Source organism: Tachyglossus aculeatus, chromosome 7 (genome assembly GCF_015852505.1).
Source record: "Tachyglossus aculeatus isolate mTacAcu1 chromosome 7, mTacAcu1.pri, whole genome shotgun sequence".
Lineage (NCBI taxonomy): Eukaryota > Metazoa > Chordata > Mammalia > Monotremata > Tachyglossidae > Tachyglossus > Tachyglossus aculeatus.
This window is the reverse complement of record NC_052072.1, coordinates 2689143-2705992: the sequence shown is the minus strand read 5'-3', so window position 1 is coordinate 2705992 and position 16850 is coordinate 2689143. Positions and strand designations below refer to the sequence as shown.

General features: G+C 45.7%; 1 protein-coding gene across 3 annotated transcripts in view; it reads left to right on the top strand.

Moving 5' to 3' along the window:
* Positions 1 to 16850, top strand: part of HECW2 (HECT, C2 and WW domain containing E3 ubiquitin protein ligase 2) — a 202864-nt gene that overhangs the window by 100200 nt on the left and 85814 nt on the right. For all 3 annotated transcript variants that reach the window (XM_038749729.1, XM_038749728.1, XM_038749730.1), the window contains exons 12-14: positions 1642 to 1748; positions 3548 to 3672; positions 9218 to 9403. In XM_038749729.1, the coding sequence (XP_038605657.1) occupies positions 1642 to 1748; positions 3548 to 3672; positions 9218 to 9403 (418 nt within the window). The remainder of the gene's footprint in view (positions 1 to 1641; positions 1749 to 3547; positions 3673 to 9217; positions 9404 to 16850) is intronic.

The following is a 16850-nucleotide window of genomic DNA, read 5'->3' as shown; positions in this document are numbered from 1 at the left end:
ATTCATTCATTCAATCGTATTTATTGAGCGCTTTCCAATTTTGTTAATCTTGTTTTGTCGTCTGTCTCCCCCTTCTAACCTGTGAGCCCTCTGTTGGGTAGGGACCGTCTCTAGATGTTGCCGACTTGGACTTCCCAAGCGCTTAGTCCAGTGCTCTGCACACAGTAAGCGCTCAATAAATACGATTGAATGAATAAATCATTATTATAATTTTTGTTAATAAGCCCGCTGTCAGGTAGGGACCGTCTCTAGATGTTACCAACTTGGACTTCCCAAGCACTTAGCACAGTGCTCTGCACACAGTAAGCGCTCCATAAATACGATTGAATGAATGAATCATTATTATTATTATTGTTAATAAGCCCACTGTCAGGTAGGGACCGTCTCTAGATGTTACCAACTTGGACTTCCCAAGTGCTTAGTCCAGTGCTCTGCACACAGTAAGCGCTCAATAAATACGATTGAATGAATGAATCACTATTATTATTATTATTGTTAATAAGCCCACTGTCAGGTAGGGACCGTCTCTAGATGTTACCAACTTGGACTTCCCAAGCGCTTAGTCCAGTGCTCTGCACACAGTAAGCGCTCAATAAATATGATTGAATGAATGAATCACTATTATTATTATTATTGTTAATAAGTCCACTGTCAGGTAGGGACCGTCTCTCGATGTTGCCAACTTGGACTTCCCAAGTGTTTAGTCCAGTTCTCTGCACACAGTAAGCGCCCAATAAATACGATTGAATGAATGAATGAATGAATGTTGCCAACTCGGACTTCCCAAGTGCTTAGTCCAGTTCTCTGCACACAGTAAGGGCTCAATAAATATGATTGAATGAACGAATGCATGAATGTTGCCGACTTGGACTTCCCAAGCGCTTAGTCCAGTGCTCTGCACACAGTAAGCGCTCAATAAATACGATTGAATGAATGCATGAATGTTGCCAACTTGGATTTCCCAAGCGCTTAGTCCATTTCTCTGCACACAGTAAGCACTCAATAAATACGATTGAATGAATGAATGCATGAATTTTGCCAATTTGGACTTCCCAAGCGCTTAGTCCAGTTCTCTGCACACAGTAAGTGCTCAATAAATATGAATGAATGAATGCATGAATGTTGCCAACTTGGACTTCCCAAGCGCTTAGTCCAGTGCTCCGCACACAGTAAGCGCTCAATAAATACGATTGAATGAATGAATGTATGTTGCCAACTGGGACTTCCCAAGTGCTTAGTCCAGTTCTCTGTACACAGTAAGCGCTCAATAAATACGATTGAATGAATGAATGAATGTTGCCAACTGGGACTTCCCAAGCGCTTAGTCCGGTGCTCTGCACACAGTAAGTGCTCAATAAATAGGATTGAAGGAATGGAGGAGTCCCGATCGTCCTGCTGGCCGAGGTGGGCCCGGCCTGGACCGCAGGCCGGGGGTCCGGGGAGCTGAGAGGGGTCCCCCGGCCCTCGGGATGGGCATCTGGGCCTGGGCCCCTGGTGTGAGCCCACTGTTGGGTAGGGACTGTCTCTATATGTTGCCAATTTGTACTTCCCAAGCGCTTAGTACAGTGCTCTGCACACAGTAAGCGCTCAATAAATATGATTGATGATGATGCGGGGTGACCTTTCGGCGGTGTCCCGCAGGTACCAGAGCATCCACAGGACGATGACCGGCAACCGGGCGCCCGAGGAGGCCGCCGCTGCCCTCGACGGCTCCGTCGATGACCCAGATTTCCACCCTTCTGGCGCAGGTGAGGCCTAGTGGGGAGGAGGGCGAAGAGCCAAGGGAGTGACGGGAGGGGAAACCGAGGCAATGCTTAGAGCCCGGGCCTGGCATTCGTTCCATCATATTTATGGAGCACCGACTGTTCATTCATTCATTCAATCGTATTTATTGAGCGTTTACTGTGTGCAGAGTACTGGACTAAGCTCCTGGGAAGGACAAGTTGGCAACATAGAGAGACGGTCCCTACCCAACATTCATTCAATCATTCATTCATTCAGTCGTATTTATTGAGCGCTTACAGTGTGCAGAGCACTGGACTAAGCGCTTGGGAAGTACAAGTTGGCAACATAGAGAGACGGTCCCTACCCAACATTCATTCATTCATTCATTCAATCGTATTTATTGAGCACTTACTGTGTGCAGAGCACTGGACTAAGCACTTGGGAAGGACAAGTTGACAACATAGAGAGACAATCCCTACTCAACAGTCATTCATTCAATCGTATTTATTGAGCGCTTACTGTGTGCAGAGCACTGGACTAAGCACTCGGGAAGTACAAGGTGGCAACATAGAGAGACAGTCCCTACCCAACATTCATTCATTCATTCATTCATTCATTCAATCGTATTTATTGAGCACTTACTGTGTGCAGAGCACTGGACTAAGCGCTTGGGAAGTACAAGTTGGCAACATAGAGATATGGTCCCTACCCAACATTCATTCATTCATTCATTCATTCATTCATTCAATCGTATCTATTGAGTGCTTACTGTATGTCCAGCACTGTACTAAGCGCTTGGGAAGTCCAAGTTGGCAACATCTAGAGAGGGTCCCTCTCCGACAGTGGGCTCATAGTCTAGTCTTTCCAAGAACTTAGTACAGTGCTCTGCACACTGTAAGCACTCATTAAATATGATTGATTGAATAATAATAATAATAATGGCATTTATTAAGCGCTTACTCTGTGCAAAGCACTGTTCTAAGTGCTGGGGAAGTTACAAGGTGATCAGGTTGTCCCCCGTGGGGCTCACAGTCTTCAGCCCCATTTGACAGATGAGGAGACTGAGGCACAGAGAAGTGAAGGGACTCGCCCAGAGTCACCCAGCTGACAATTGGCGGAGCCGGGATTTGAACCCAGGACATCTGACTCCAAAGCCCGGGCTCTTTCCAATGAGCCACGCTGCTTCTCTAAGCACTGAATGATTCAACACCAGTTGTCAGCTGTGTGACTTTGGGCAAGTCACTTCACTTCTCTGGGCCTCAGTGACCTCATCTGTCAAATGGGGCTGAAGACTGTGAGCCCCCCCGGGGACAACCTGATCACTTCGTAACCTCCCCGGCGCTTAGAACAGTGCTTGGCACATAGTAAGCGCTTAATAAGCAGCGTGGCTCAGAAGCAGCGTAGCTCAGTGGAAAGAGCCCGGGCTTTGGAGTCACAGAGGTCATGGGTTCAAATCCCAGCTCTACCACTTGTCAGCCGTGGGACCTTGGGTAAGTCACTTAACTTCTCTGAGCCTCAGTGACCTCATCTAGATAATGGGGGTGAAGACTGTGAGCCCCACGTGGGACAACTTGATCACCTTGTATCCCCCCCCCAGCGCTTAGAACAGTGCTCTGCACAAAGTAAGCGCTTAATAAATGCCATTATTATTATTATTCTTATTATTAATAAATGCCATTAAAACAAACGGTAAGCGCTTAACACGTACCCTAGTGATTCTCGTGATTCTTCTTCTTCTTCTTCTTCTTCTTCTTCTTCTTCTTCTTCTTCTTCTTCTTCTTCTTCTTCTTCTTCTTCCTCTTCTTCTTCTTCTCCTCACCAGACTTCCGACGGGAGAACGTGGTGCCTCAGTCTACCTCCAGATCCCGGCTGACGCTCCTCTTGCAGTCTCCTCCCGTGAAATTTCTCATCAGCCCGGACTTCTTTACCGTGCTCCACTCAAACCCCGTGAGTACCTACCCCCCATTTCCAGAGAGAAGCAGCGTGGCTCGGTGGAAAGAGCCCGGGCTTTGGAGTCAGAGGTCATGGGTTCAAATCCTACCACTGCCACTTGTCAGCTGGGTGACTTTGGACAAGTCACTTCACTTCTCTGGGCCTCAGTGACCTCATCTGGAAAATGGGGATGAAGACTGTGAGCCCCCCATGGGACAACCTGATCACCTTGTAACCTCCCCGGCGCTTAGAACAGTGCTATGCACATAGTAAGTGCTTAACAAATACCATTATTATTATTATTATTATTATTATTATTATTATTTGTGCCCGCCAGGAACCCAGTAGGGAAGGAATCGCCAAGAACCCTGCAGTCCTTCTGGGTGGAAGTGGGGCGGGTGGGTATGATAATAATTATTATAATAATGATATTTGTTAAGCGCTTACTATGTGTCAGGTGCTATAATAATAATGATGGCGTTTATTAAGCACCTATTAACCTGATCACCTTGTATCCCCCCAGCGCTTAGAACGGTGCTTTGCACATAGTAAGTGCTTAACAAATGCTATTATTATTATTATTATTATTATTATTATTATTATTATTATTATTATTATTATTATTATTATTTGTGCCCGCCAGGAACCCAGTAGGGAAGGAATCGCCAAGAACCCTGCAGTCCTTCTGGGTGGAAGTGGGGCGGGTGGGTATGATAATAATAATTATAATAATGATATTTGTTAAGCGCTTACTATGTGTCAGGTGCTATAATAATAATGATGGCATTTATTAAGCACCTATTAACCTGATCACCTTGTATCCCCCCAGCGCTTAGAATGGTGCTTTGCACATAGTAAGTGCTTAACAAATGCCATTATTATTATTATTGTTATTATTATTTCCCAGGAGGGAAGGAATCGCCAAGAACCCCGCGGTCCTTCTGGCTGATGGATAGTTGGTTGGGTGGGTATAATAATAATAATTATAATAACGATATTTGTTAAGTGCGTACTATGTGTCAGGTGCTGTAATAATAATGATGGCATTTATTAGGCGCTTATTAACCTGATCACCTTGTATCCCCCCAGCGCTTAGAACGGTGCTTTGCACATAGTAAGCGCATAACAAATACCATTATTATTATCATTATTATTATTATTATTATCATTATTATTATTATTAGCGCCCACCAGAAACCCAGGAGGGAAGGAATCGCCAAGAACCCTGCGGTCCTTCTGGCTGATGGATAGTTTGTTGGGTGGGTATAATAATAATAATTATAATAACGATATTTGTTAAGCGCTTACTATGTGTCAGGCGCTGTAATAATAATGATGGCAAGCGCTTATTAACCTGATCACCTTGTATCCCCCCAGCGCTTAGAACAGTGCTTTGCACATAGTAAGCGCTTAACAAATACCATTATTATTATTATTATTATTTGCGCCCGCCAGAAACCCAGGAGGGAAGGAATCACCAAGAACCCTGCAGTCCTTCTGGCTGATGGAAAGTGGGGCGGGTGGGTATAATAATAATAATTATAATAACGATATTTGTTAAGCGCTTACTATGTGTCAGGCTCTGTGATAATAATGATGGCATTTATTAAGCGCTTATTAACTTGATCACCTTGTATTCCCCCAGCGCTTAGAACGGTGCTTTGCACATTGTAAGTGCTTAACAAATACCATTATTATTATTATTGTTATTATTATTTCCCAGGAGGGAAGGAATCACTAAGAACCCTGCAGTCCTTCTGGCTGATGGCAAGTGGGGCGAGTGGGTATAATAATAATAATAATTATAATAACGATATTTGTTAAGCGCTTACTATGTATCAGGCGCTATAATAATAATGATGGCATTTATTAAGCACTTATTAACCTGATCACCTTGTATCCCCCCAGCGCTTAGAACAGTGCTTTGCACATAGTAAGTGCTTAACAAATATTATTATTATTATTATTATTATTATTATTATTATTTGTGCCCGCCGGGAACCCAGGAGGGAAGGAATCGCCAAGAACCCTCCAGTCCTTCTGGATGGAAGTGGGGCGGGTGGGTATAATAATAATAATTATAATAACGATATTTGTTAAGCGCTTACTATGTGTCAGGCGCTGTGATAATAATGATGGCATTTATTAAGCGCTTATTAACCTGATCACCTTGTATCCCCCCAGCGCTTAGAACGGTGATTTGCACATAGTAAGTGCTTAACAGATACCATTATTATTATTATTATTGTTATTATTATTTCCCAGAAGGGAAGGAATCGCCAAGAACCCTGCAGTCCTTCTGGCTGATAGCAAGTGGGGCGGGTGGGTATAATAATAATAATAATTATAATAACGATATTTGTTAAGCGCGTACTATGTGTCAGGTGCTGTAATAATAATGATGGCATTTAATAAGCGCTTATTAACCTGATCACCTTGTATCCCCCCAGCGCTTACAACATTGCTCTACACATAGTAAGCGCTTAACAAATATTATTATTATTATTATCATTATTATTATCATTATTATTATTTGCACCCGCCAGAAACCCAGGAGGGAAGGAATCATCAAGAACCCTGCAGTCCTTCTGGCTGATGGAAAGTGGGGCGGGTGGGTATAATAATAATAATTATAATAACGATATTTGTTAAGCGCTTACTATGTGTCAGGCTCTGTGATAATAATGATGGCATTTATTAAGCGCTTATTAACTTGATCACCTTGTATTCCCCCAGCGCTTAGAACGGTGCTTTGCACATTGTAAGTGCTTAACAAATACCATTATTATTATTATTGTTATTATTATTTCCCAGGAGGGAAGGAATCACTAAGAACCCTGCAGTCCTGGCTGATGGCAAGTGGGGCGAGTGGGTATAATAATAATAATTATAATAACGATATTTGTTAAGCGCTTACTATGCGTCAGGCGCAGTAATAATAATGATGGCATTTATTAAGCGCTTATTAACCTGATCACCTTGTATCCCCCCAGCGCTTAGAACAGTGCTTTGCACATAGTAAGTGCTTAACGAATATTATTGTTGTTATTATTATTATTGTTATTATTATTATTATTATTATTTGTGCCCACCGGGAACCCAGGAGGGAAGGAATCGCCAAGAACCCTGCAGTCCTTCTGGGTGGAAGTGGGGCGGGTGGGTATAATAATAATAATTATAATAATGATATTTGTTTAGCGCTTACTATGTGTCAGGTGCTGTAATAATAATGATGGCATTTATTAAGAACATATTAACCTGATCACCTTGTATCCCCCCAGCGCTTAGAACGGTGCTTTGCACATAGTAAGCGCTTAACAAATACCGTTATTATTATTATTATTATTATTATTATTATTATTATTATTATTATTATTATTTGCGCCCGCCAGAAACCCAGGAGGGAAGGAATCACCAAGAACCCTGCAGTCCTTCTGGCTGATGGCAAGTGGGGCGGGTGGGTATAATAATAATAATTATAATAACAATATTTGTTAAGCGCTTACTATGTGTCAGGCGCTGTGATAATAATGATGGCATTTATTAAGCGCTTATTAACCTGATCACCTTGTATCCCCCCAGCGCTTAGGACGGTGCTTTTCACATAGTAAGCGCTTAACAAATACCATTATTATTATTATTATTGTTATTATTATTATTACGGTGTGCCAAGCGCTGTTCCAAGCGCTGGGGAGGTTACGAGGTGATCAGGTTGTCCCCCGGGGGGCTCACAGTCTTCAGCCCCATTTGACAGATGAGGGAACTGAGGCCCAGAGAAGTGAATTGACTTGCCCAAAGTCACCCAGCTGGCAAGTGGCAGAGCCGGGATTTGAACCCATGACCTCTGACTCCCAAACCCGGGCTCTTTCCACTGAGCCACGCTGCTTCGCAGTGTACTAAGCGCTGGGGGAGATGCAAGCTCATGAGAAGCCGCGTGGCTCAGTGGAAAGAGCCCGGGCTTGGGAGTCAGAGGTCACCGGTTCTAATCCTGCTCCGCCGCTTCATTCATTCATTCAGTCAGTCATATTTATTGGGCGCTTACTGTGTGCAGACCACTGTACTAAGCGCTTGGGAAGCACAAGTCGGCAACATATAGAGACGGTCCCTACCCAACAATGGGCTCTCTTGTCAACTGTGTGACTTTGGGCAGGTCACTTAACTTCTCTGGGCCTCAGTTCCCTCATCTGTAAAATGGGGATGAAGACTGTGAGCCCCACGTGGGACAACCTGATCACCTTGTTAACCTCCCCAGCGCTTTGAACAGTGCTTAGCACATAGTAAGCGCTTAACAAATGCCATTATTATTATTATTATTATTCTCTGGGCCTCAGTGACCTCCTCTGTCAAATGGGGATGAAGACCGTGAGCCCCACGGGGGACAACCTGATCACCTTGTCTGTGCCCCAGCGCTTAGAACAGTGCTTGGCACATAGTAAGCGCTTAACAAATACCATCATCATTATTATTATTATTATTATTATATAGTAAGTGCCTATCCCAACTCTGCCACCTGTCAGCTGTGTGACTTTGGGCCAGTCACTTCACTTCTCTGGGCCTCAGTTCCCTCCTCCGTCAAATGGGGATGAAGACTGGGAGCCCCCCGTGGGACATCCTGATCACCTTGTAATCTCCCAGCGCTTAGAACAGTGCTTGGCACATAGTAAGCGCTTAACAAATACCATCATTATTATTGTTGTTATTATTACTTCATTTCTCCCTGCCTCAGTTCCCTCCTCTGTCAAATGGGGATGAAGACTGTGAGCCCCCCGTGGGACAACCTGATCACCTAGTATCCTCCCCAGCGCTTAGACCATTCATTCATTCACTCATTCAATCGTATTTATTGAGCGCTCACTGTGTGCAGAGCACTGTACTAGACCGTGAGCCCGCCGTTGGGTAAGGACCGTCTCTCTATGTTGCCAACTTGTACTCCCCAAGCGCTCAGTACAGTGCTCTGCCCACAGTAAGCGCTCAATAAATACGATTCATTCATTCAATCGTATTTAGTGAGCGCTTCCTGTATGATCATCAATCAATCAATCAATCAATCAATCTTATTTATTGAATGAATTGAAGGAATGAATGAGTGTACTAAGCGCTTGGGAAGTCCAAGTTGGCAACATATAACCAGCGCGTGGCATAGAGTAGGCGCTTCCCAAATTCCTTCGATCATATTTAGTGAGCACTTCCTGTGTGATCATCAATCAATCAATCAATCAGTCAATCGTATTTATTGAATGAATTGAAGGAATGAATGAGTGTACTAAGCGCTTGGGAAGTCCAAGTTGGCAACACATAACCAGCGCATGGCACAGAGTAGGCGCTTCCCAAATGCCGACGGGCTGATTCTATTTATTTTATTTTGTTAGTATGTTTGGTTCTGTTCTCTGTCTCCCCCTTTTAGACTGTGAGCCCACTGTTGGGTAGGGACTGTCTCTCTATGTTGCCAATTTGTACTTCCCAAGCGCTTAGTACAGTGCCCTGCACGTAGTAAGCGCTCAATAAATACGATTGATGATGATGATGATGATGATGATGATTCTTGTCGTTGTTTCCGCAGAGCGCTTACCGCATGTTCACCAACAACACCTGTCTGAAGCACATGGTCGCCAAGGTGCGGCGTGATAGACACCACTTCGACCGCTACCAGCACAACCGCGACCTGGTGGGCTTCCTCAACATGTTCGCCGACAAGCGGCTCGAGCTGCCCCGCGGCTGGGAGATGAAGCACGACCAGCAGGGCAAGGTGGGTTCTAATAATTATCATAATAATCATAATAATGATAATAAGGACATTTATTAAGCGCTTACTATGTGCCGAGCACTGTCCTAAGCGCTGGGGAGGTTACAAGGTGATCAGGTTGTCCCATGCGGGGCTCACGATCTTCATCCTCATTTTACGGATGAGGTCACTGAGGCCCAGAGAAGTGAAGTGACTTAGTAATAATAATAATAATAACAATAATAATAGCAACAACAACAATAATAATAATAATAATAATAATAATGGCATTTATTAAGCGCTTACTATGTGCCGAGCACTGTTCTAAGCGCTGGGGAGGTTACAAGGTGATCAGGTTGTCCCATGGGGGGCTCACGGTCTTCATCCCCATTTTACGAATGAGGTCACTGAGGCCCAGAGAAGTGAAGTGACTTAGTAATAATAATAATAATAATAATAATAATAATAATAATAATAATAATAATGGCATTTATTAAGCGCTTACCATGTGCCGAGCACTGTTCTAAGCACTGGGGAGGTTACCAGCTGATCAGGTTGTCCCATGGGGGACTCACAGTCTTCATCCTCATTTTACAGATGAGGTCACTGAGGCCCAGAGAAGTGAAGTGACTTAGTAATGATAATAATAATAATAATAATAATAATAATAATGGCATTTATTAAGCGCTTACCATGTGCCGAGCACTGTTCTAAGCGCTGGGGGGGTTACAAGGTGATCAGGTTGTCCCATGCGGGGTCACCGTCTTCATCCTCATTTGACAGATGAGGTCACTGAGGCCCAGAGAAGTGAAGTGACTTAGTAATAATAATAAGAAGAATAATGATGGCATTTATTAAGCGCTTACTATGTGCCCAGCACTGTTCTAAGCGCTGGGGAGGTTACAAGGTGATCAGGTTGTCCCACGTGGGGCTCACGGTCTTCATCCTCATTTGACAGATGAGGTCACTGAGGCCCAGAGAGTAATAATAATAATAATAATAATAATAGCATTTATTAAGTGCTTACTATGTGGAAAGCACTGTTCTAAGCACTGGGGAGGTTACAAGGTGATCAGGCTGTCCCACGGGGGGCTCATAGTCTTCATCCCCATTTGACAGATGAGGGAACTGAGGCCCAGAGAATAATAGTAATAATAATGATAGCATTTATTAAGCGCTTACTATGTGCAAAGCACTGTTCTAAGCGCTGGGGAGGTTACAAGGTGATCAGGTTGTCCCATGGGGAGCTCACAGTCTTCATCCTCATTTTATAGATGAGGGAACTGAGGCCCAGAGAATAATCATAATAATAATGATAGCATTTATTAAGCGCTTACTATGTGCAAAGCACTGTTCTAAGCGCTGGGGAGGTTACAAGGTGATCAGGCTGTCCCCCGTGGGGCTCACAGTCTTCATCCCCATTTGACAGATGAGGGAACTGAGGCCCAGAGAATAATAGTAATAATAATGATAGCATTTATTAAGCGCTTACTATGTGCAAAGCACTGTTCTAAGCACTGGGGAGTTTACAAGGTGATGAGGTTGTCCCACGGGGGGCTCACGGTCTTCATCCCCATTTGACAGATGAGGGAACTGAGGCCCAGAGAATAATCGTAATAATAATGATAGCATTTATTAAGCGCTTACTATGTGCCAAGCACTGTTCTAAGCGCTGCGGAGGTTACAGGGTGATCAGGCTGTCCCACGGGGGGCTCACAGTCTTCATCCTCATTTTATAGATGAGGGAACTGAGGCCCAGAGAATAATCATAATAATAATGATAGCATTTATTAAGTGCTTACTATGTGCAAAGCACTGTTCTAAGCGTTGGGGAGGTTACAAGGTGATGAGGTTGTCCCACGGGGGGCTCACGGTCTTGATCCCCATTTGACAGATGAGGGAACTGGGGCCCAGAGAATAATCGTAATAATAATGATAGCATTTATTAAGCGCTTACTATGTGCCCAGCACTGTTCTAAGCGCTGGGGAGGTTACAGGGTGATCAGGCTGTCCCACGGGGGGCTCACAGTCTTCATCCCCATTTTACAGATGAGGGAACAGAGAGGTGAAGTGACTTGCCCAAAGTCACCCAGCTGACAATTGGCGGAGCCGGGATCTGAACCCGTGACCTCCGACTCCAAAGCCCCGGCTCTTTCCACTGAGCCACGCTGCTTCCCCTTCATAATGGCATTTATTAGGCGCTTACTATGTGCCAAGCACTGTTCTAAGCGCTGCGGAGGTTACAGGGTGATCAGGTTGTCCCACGTGGGGCTTACAGTCTTAATCCCCATTTTCCAGATGAGGGAACTGAGGCCCAGAGAAGTGAAGTGACTTGCCCAAAGTCACCCAGCTGACAAGCGGCGGAGCTGGGATTTGAACCCGTGACCTATGACTCCAAAGCCCAGGCTCTTTCCAGTGAGCCACACTGCTTCCCCTTCATAATGGCATTTATTAGGCGCTTACTATGTGCCAAGCACTGTTCTAAGCGCTGGGGAGGTTACAAGGTGATCAGGTTGGCCCACGGGGGGCTCACAGTCTTCAGTCTTCATTAGAGAAGCAGCTTGGCTCAGTGGAAAAGAGCCCAGGCTTTGGAGTCATTCATTCATTCAATCGTATTTATTGAGCGCTTACTGTGTGCAGAGCACTGTATTAAGCGTTTAGCACTGTACTAAGTCAGAGGTCATGGGTTCAAATCCCGGCTCTGCCAATTTTTTTTAATGGCATTCATTAAGCGCTTACTATGTGCCTAGCACTGTTCTAAGCGCTGGGGAGGTTACAAGGTAATCAGGGTGTCCCACTGGGGGCTCCCAGTCTTCATCCCCATTTGACAGATGAAGGAACTGAGGCCCAGAGATTTGCCCAAAGTCACCTAGCTGACAATTGGCGGAGCCAGGATTCGAACCCATGACCTCTGACTCCCAAGCCCGGGCTCTTTCCACTGAGCCACGCTGCTTCCCCTTCATAATGGCATTTATTAGGCGCTTACTATGTGCCAAGCACTGTTCTAAGCGCTGCGGAGGTTACAGGGTGATCAGGTTGTCCCACGTGGGGCTTACAGTTTTAATCCCCATTTTCCAGATGAGGGAACTGAGGCCCAGAGAAGTGAAGTGACTTGCCCAAAGTCACCCAGCTGACAAGCGGCGGAGCTGGGATTTGAACCTGTGACCTGTGACTCCAAAGCCCAGGCTCTTTCCAGTGAGCCACACTGCTTCCCCTTCATAATGGCATTTATTAGGCGCTTACTATGTGCCAAGCACTGTTCTAAGCGCTGGGGAGGTTACAAGGTGATCAGGTTGTCCCACGGGGGGCTCCCAGTCTTCAGTCTTCATTAGAGAAGCAGCGTGGCTCAGTGGAAAAGAGCCCAGGCTTTGGAGTCATTCATTCATTCAATCGTATTTATTGAGCGCTTACTGTGTGCAGAGCACTGTACCAAGCGCTTAGCACTGTACTAAGTCAGAGGTCATGGGTTCAAATCCCGGCTCTGCCAATTTTTTTTAATGGCATTAATTAAGCGCTTACTATGTGCCAAGCACCGTTCTAAAGCGCTGGGGAGGTTACAAGGTAATCAGGGTGTCCCACTGGGGGCTCCCAGTCTTCATCCCCATTTGACAGATGAAGGAACTGAGGCCCAGAGACTTGCCCAAAGTCACCCAGCTGACAATTGGCGGAGCCAGGATTCGAACCCATGACCTCTGACTCCCAAGCCCGGGCTCTTTCCACTGAGCCACGCTGCTTCCCCTTCATAATGGCATTTATTAGGCGCTTACTATGTGCCAAGCACTGTTCTAAGCGCTGCGGAGGTTACAAGGTGATCAGGTTGTCCCACATGGGGCCGACAGTCTTAATCCCCATTTTCCAGATGAGGGAACTGAGGCCCAGAGAAGTGAAGTGACTTGCCCAAAGTCACCCAGCTGACAAGCGGCGGAGCTGGGATTTGAACCTGTGACCTGTGACTCCAAAGCCCAGGCTCTTTCCAGTGAGCCACACTGCTTCCCCTTCATAATGGCATTTATTAGGCGCTTACTATGTGCCAAGCACTGTTCTAAGCGCTGGGGAGGTTACAAGGTGATCAGGTTGGCCCACGGGGGGCTCACACTCTTCAGTCTTCATTAGAGAAGCAGCGTGGCTCAGTGGAAAAGAGCCCAGGCTTTGGAGTCATTCATTCATTCAATCGTATTTATTGAGCGCTTACTGTGTGCAGAGCACTGTACCAAGCGCTTAGCACTGTACTAAGTCAGAGGTCATGGGTTCAAATCCCGGCTCTGCCAATTTTTTTTAATGGCATTTATTAAGCGCTTACTATGTGCCAAGCACCGTTCTAAAGCGCTGGGGAGGTTACAAGGTAATCAGGGTGTCCCACTGGGGGCTCCCAGTCTTCATCCCCATTTGACAGATGGAGGAACTGAGGCCCAGAGACTTGCCCAAAGTCACCCAGCTGACAATTGGCGGAGGCAGGATTCGAACCCATGACCTCTGAGTCCCAAGCCCGGGCTCTTTCCACTGAGTCACGCCGCTTCTCTAATGAAGACTGAAGAGTGTGAGCCCCCCGTGGGACAACCTGATCACCTTGTAACCTCCGCAGCGCTTAGAACAGTGCTTGGCACATAGTAAGCGCCTGAGCCCCACAGGGGATGGGGACCGTGTCCAACCGGGTTTGCTTGAGTCCACCCCGGCGCTTAGTACGGTGCCTGGCATCATCATCATCATCATCAATCGTATTTATTGAGCGCTTACTGTGTGCAGAGCACTGTACTGAGCGCTTGGGAAGTACAAGTTGGCAACATATAGGGACAGTCCCGGGCACATAGTAAGCGCTTAACAGAAACCACAATTAGAATTATTATAAGTAGTACAGTGCCTGTCACGTAATAAGCAGCGTGGCTCAGTGGGAAGAGCCCGGACTTGGGAGTCGGAGGTCATGGGTTCTAATCCCGCCTCTGCCCCTTATCAGCTGTGTGACTTTGGGCAAGTCACTTCACTTCTCTGGGCCTCAGTTCCCTCATCTGGAAAATGGGGACTAAGACTGTGAGCCCCAGGGCGGACAACCTGATGACCTTGTATCCCCCCCAGCGCTTAGAACAGTGCTGGGCACATAGTAAGCAGCATGGCTCAGTGGAAAGAGCCCGGGCGTTGGAGTCAGAGGTCATGGGTTCAAATCCCGGCTCCGCCGCTTGGCAGCTGTGGGACTTTGGACAAGTCACTTCACTTCTCTGGGCCTCAGTTCCCTCATCTGTAAAATGGGGATGAAGACTGTGAGCCCCCCAGGGACAACGTGATCACCTTGTCACTTCCCCAGCGCTTAGAACAGTGCTTGGCACATAGTAAGCGCTTAATAAATATCGTCATTATTAGTAAGCGCTTAACAAATACCATCATTGTCATTATTATTATTGTCTGGGCCTCAGTTCCCTCATCTGTAAAATGGGGATGAAGACTGTGAGCCCCAAGTGGGACAACCTGATCACCTTGTAACTTCCCCTGTGCTTAGAACAGTACTTGGCACATAGTAAGCACTTAATAAATACCATCATTATTAGTAAGCGCTTAACAAACACCATCATCGTCATTATTATTATTCTCTGGGCCTCAGTTCCCTCATCTGTGAAATGGGGATGAAGACTGTGAGCCCCACGGGGGACAACCTGATCACCTTGTAACTTCCCCGGCACTTAGAACAGTGCTTGGCACATAGTAAGCGCTTAACAAATGCCATCATTATTATTATTCACTTCCCTGGGCCTCAGTTCCCTCACCTGGAAAATGGGGATGAAGACTGCGAGCCCCCCACGGGACAACCTGATCACCTTGTAACCTCCCCAGCGCTTGGCTCGCTGGAAAGAGCGCAGGCTTGGGAGTCAGAGGTCATGGGTTCGAATCCCGGCTCAGCCACCTGTCAGCTGTATGACCTTGGGCAAATCACTTAGCTTCTCTGTGCCTCAGTGACCTCATCTGTAAAATGGGGATTAAGACTCTGAGCCCCCCTTGGAACAACCTGATCACCTTGTAACCTCCCCAGCACTTAGCACATAGTAAGCATTTAATAAAAGCCATTATTGTTATTATTATTCTCTGGGCCTCAGTGACCTCATCTGTCAAATGGGGATGAAGACTGTGAACCCCCTGTGGGACAACCTCATCACCTTGTATTCCCTCAGTGCTTAGAACAGTGCTTGGCACATAATAAGCGCTTAACAAATGCCATTATGATTATTATTATTGGGGATGAAGATTGTGAGCCCCCCGTGGGACAACCTGATCACCTTGTATCCCCCCAGCACTTAGAACAGTGCCTTGCACGTAGTAAGCGCTTAACAAATACCACTATTATTATTATTATTATTGGGGGGTGAAGACTGTGATCCCCCCGTGGGACAGCCTGATCACCTTGTAACCTCCCCAGCTCTTAGAACAGTGCCTTGCACATAGTAAACGCTTATCAAATGACATCATCATCATCATCATTATTATTATTATTGGGGATTAAGACTGTGAGCCCCCCGTGGGACAACCTGATCACCTCGTAACCTCCCCAGCGCTTAGAACAGTGCTTTGCCCATAGTAAGCACTTAACAAATACCATTATTATTATTATTATTGGGGATGAAGAGAAGCAGCGTGGCTCAGTGGAAAAAGCACGGGCTTGGGAGTCAGAGGTCATGGGTTCTAATCCTGGCTCCACCACTTGTCAGCTGTGTGACTTTGGGCAAGTCACTTAACTTCTCTGTGCCTCAGTTGCCTCATCTGTAAAATGGGAATTACAACTGTGAGCCCCACGTGGGACAACCTGATCACCTTGTACCCACCCCAGCACTTAGAACAGTGCTTTGCACATAGTAAGCGCTTAACAAATGCCATCATTATTATTATTATTATTATTATTATTGCACATAGTAAGCACTTAACAAATACCATTATTATTATTATTATTATTATTGGGGATGAAGACTATGAGCCCCCCGTGGGATAAACTGATCACCTTGTAACCTCCCCAGCGCTTAGAACAGTGCCTTGCACATAGTAAGTGCGTAACAAATGCCATCATCATCATCATCATTATTATTATTATTATTGGGGATTAAGACTGTGAGCCCCCCGTGGGACAATCTGATCACCTTGTATCCCCCAGCGCTTAGAACAGTGCCTTGCACATAGTAAGCACTTAACAAATGCCATCATCATCATCATCATCATCGTCATCATTATTAATGTTATTGGGGATTAAGACTGTGAGCCCCCCCAGTGGGACAACCTGATTCATTCGTTCATTCAATCGTATTTATTGAGCGCTTACTGTGTGCAGAGCACTGTACTAAGCGCTGGGAAAGCACAAGTTGGCAACATATAGAGACAGTCCCTACCCAACAGTGGGCTCACAGTCTAGAAGGTCACCTTGTAACCTCCCCAGCGCTTAGAACAGTGCCTCACGCATAGTAAGCGCTTAACAAATACCGTTATTATTATTATTATTATT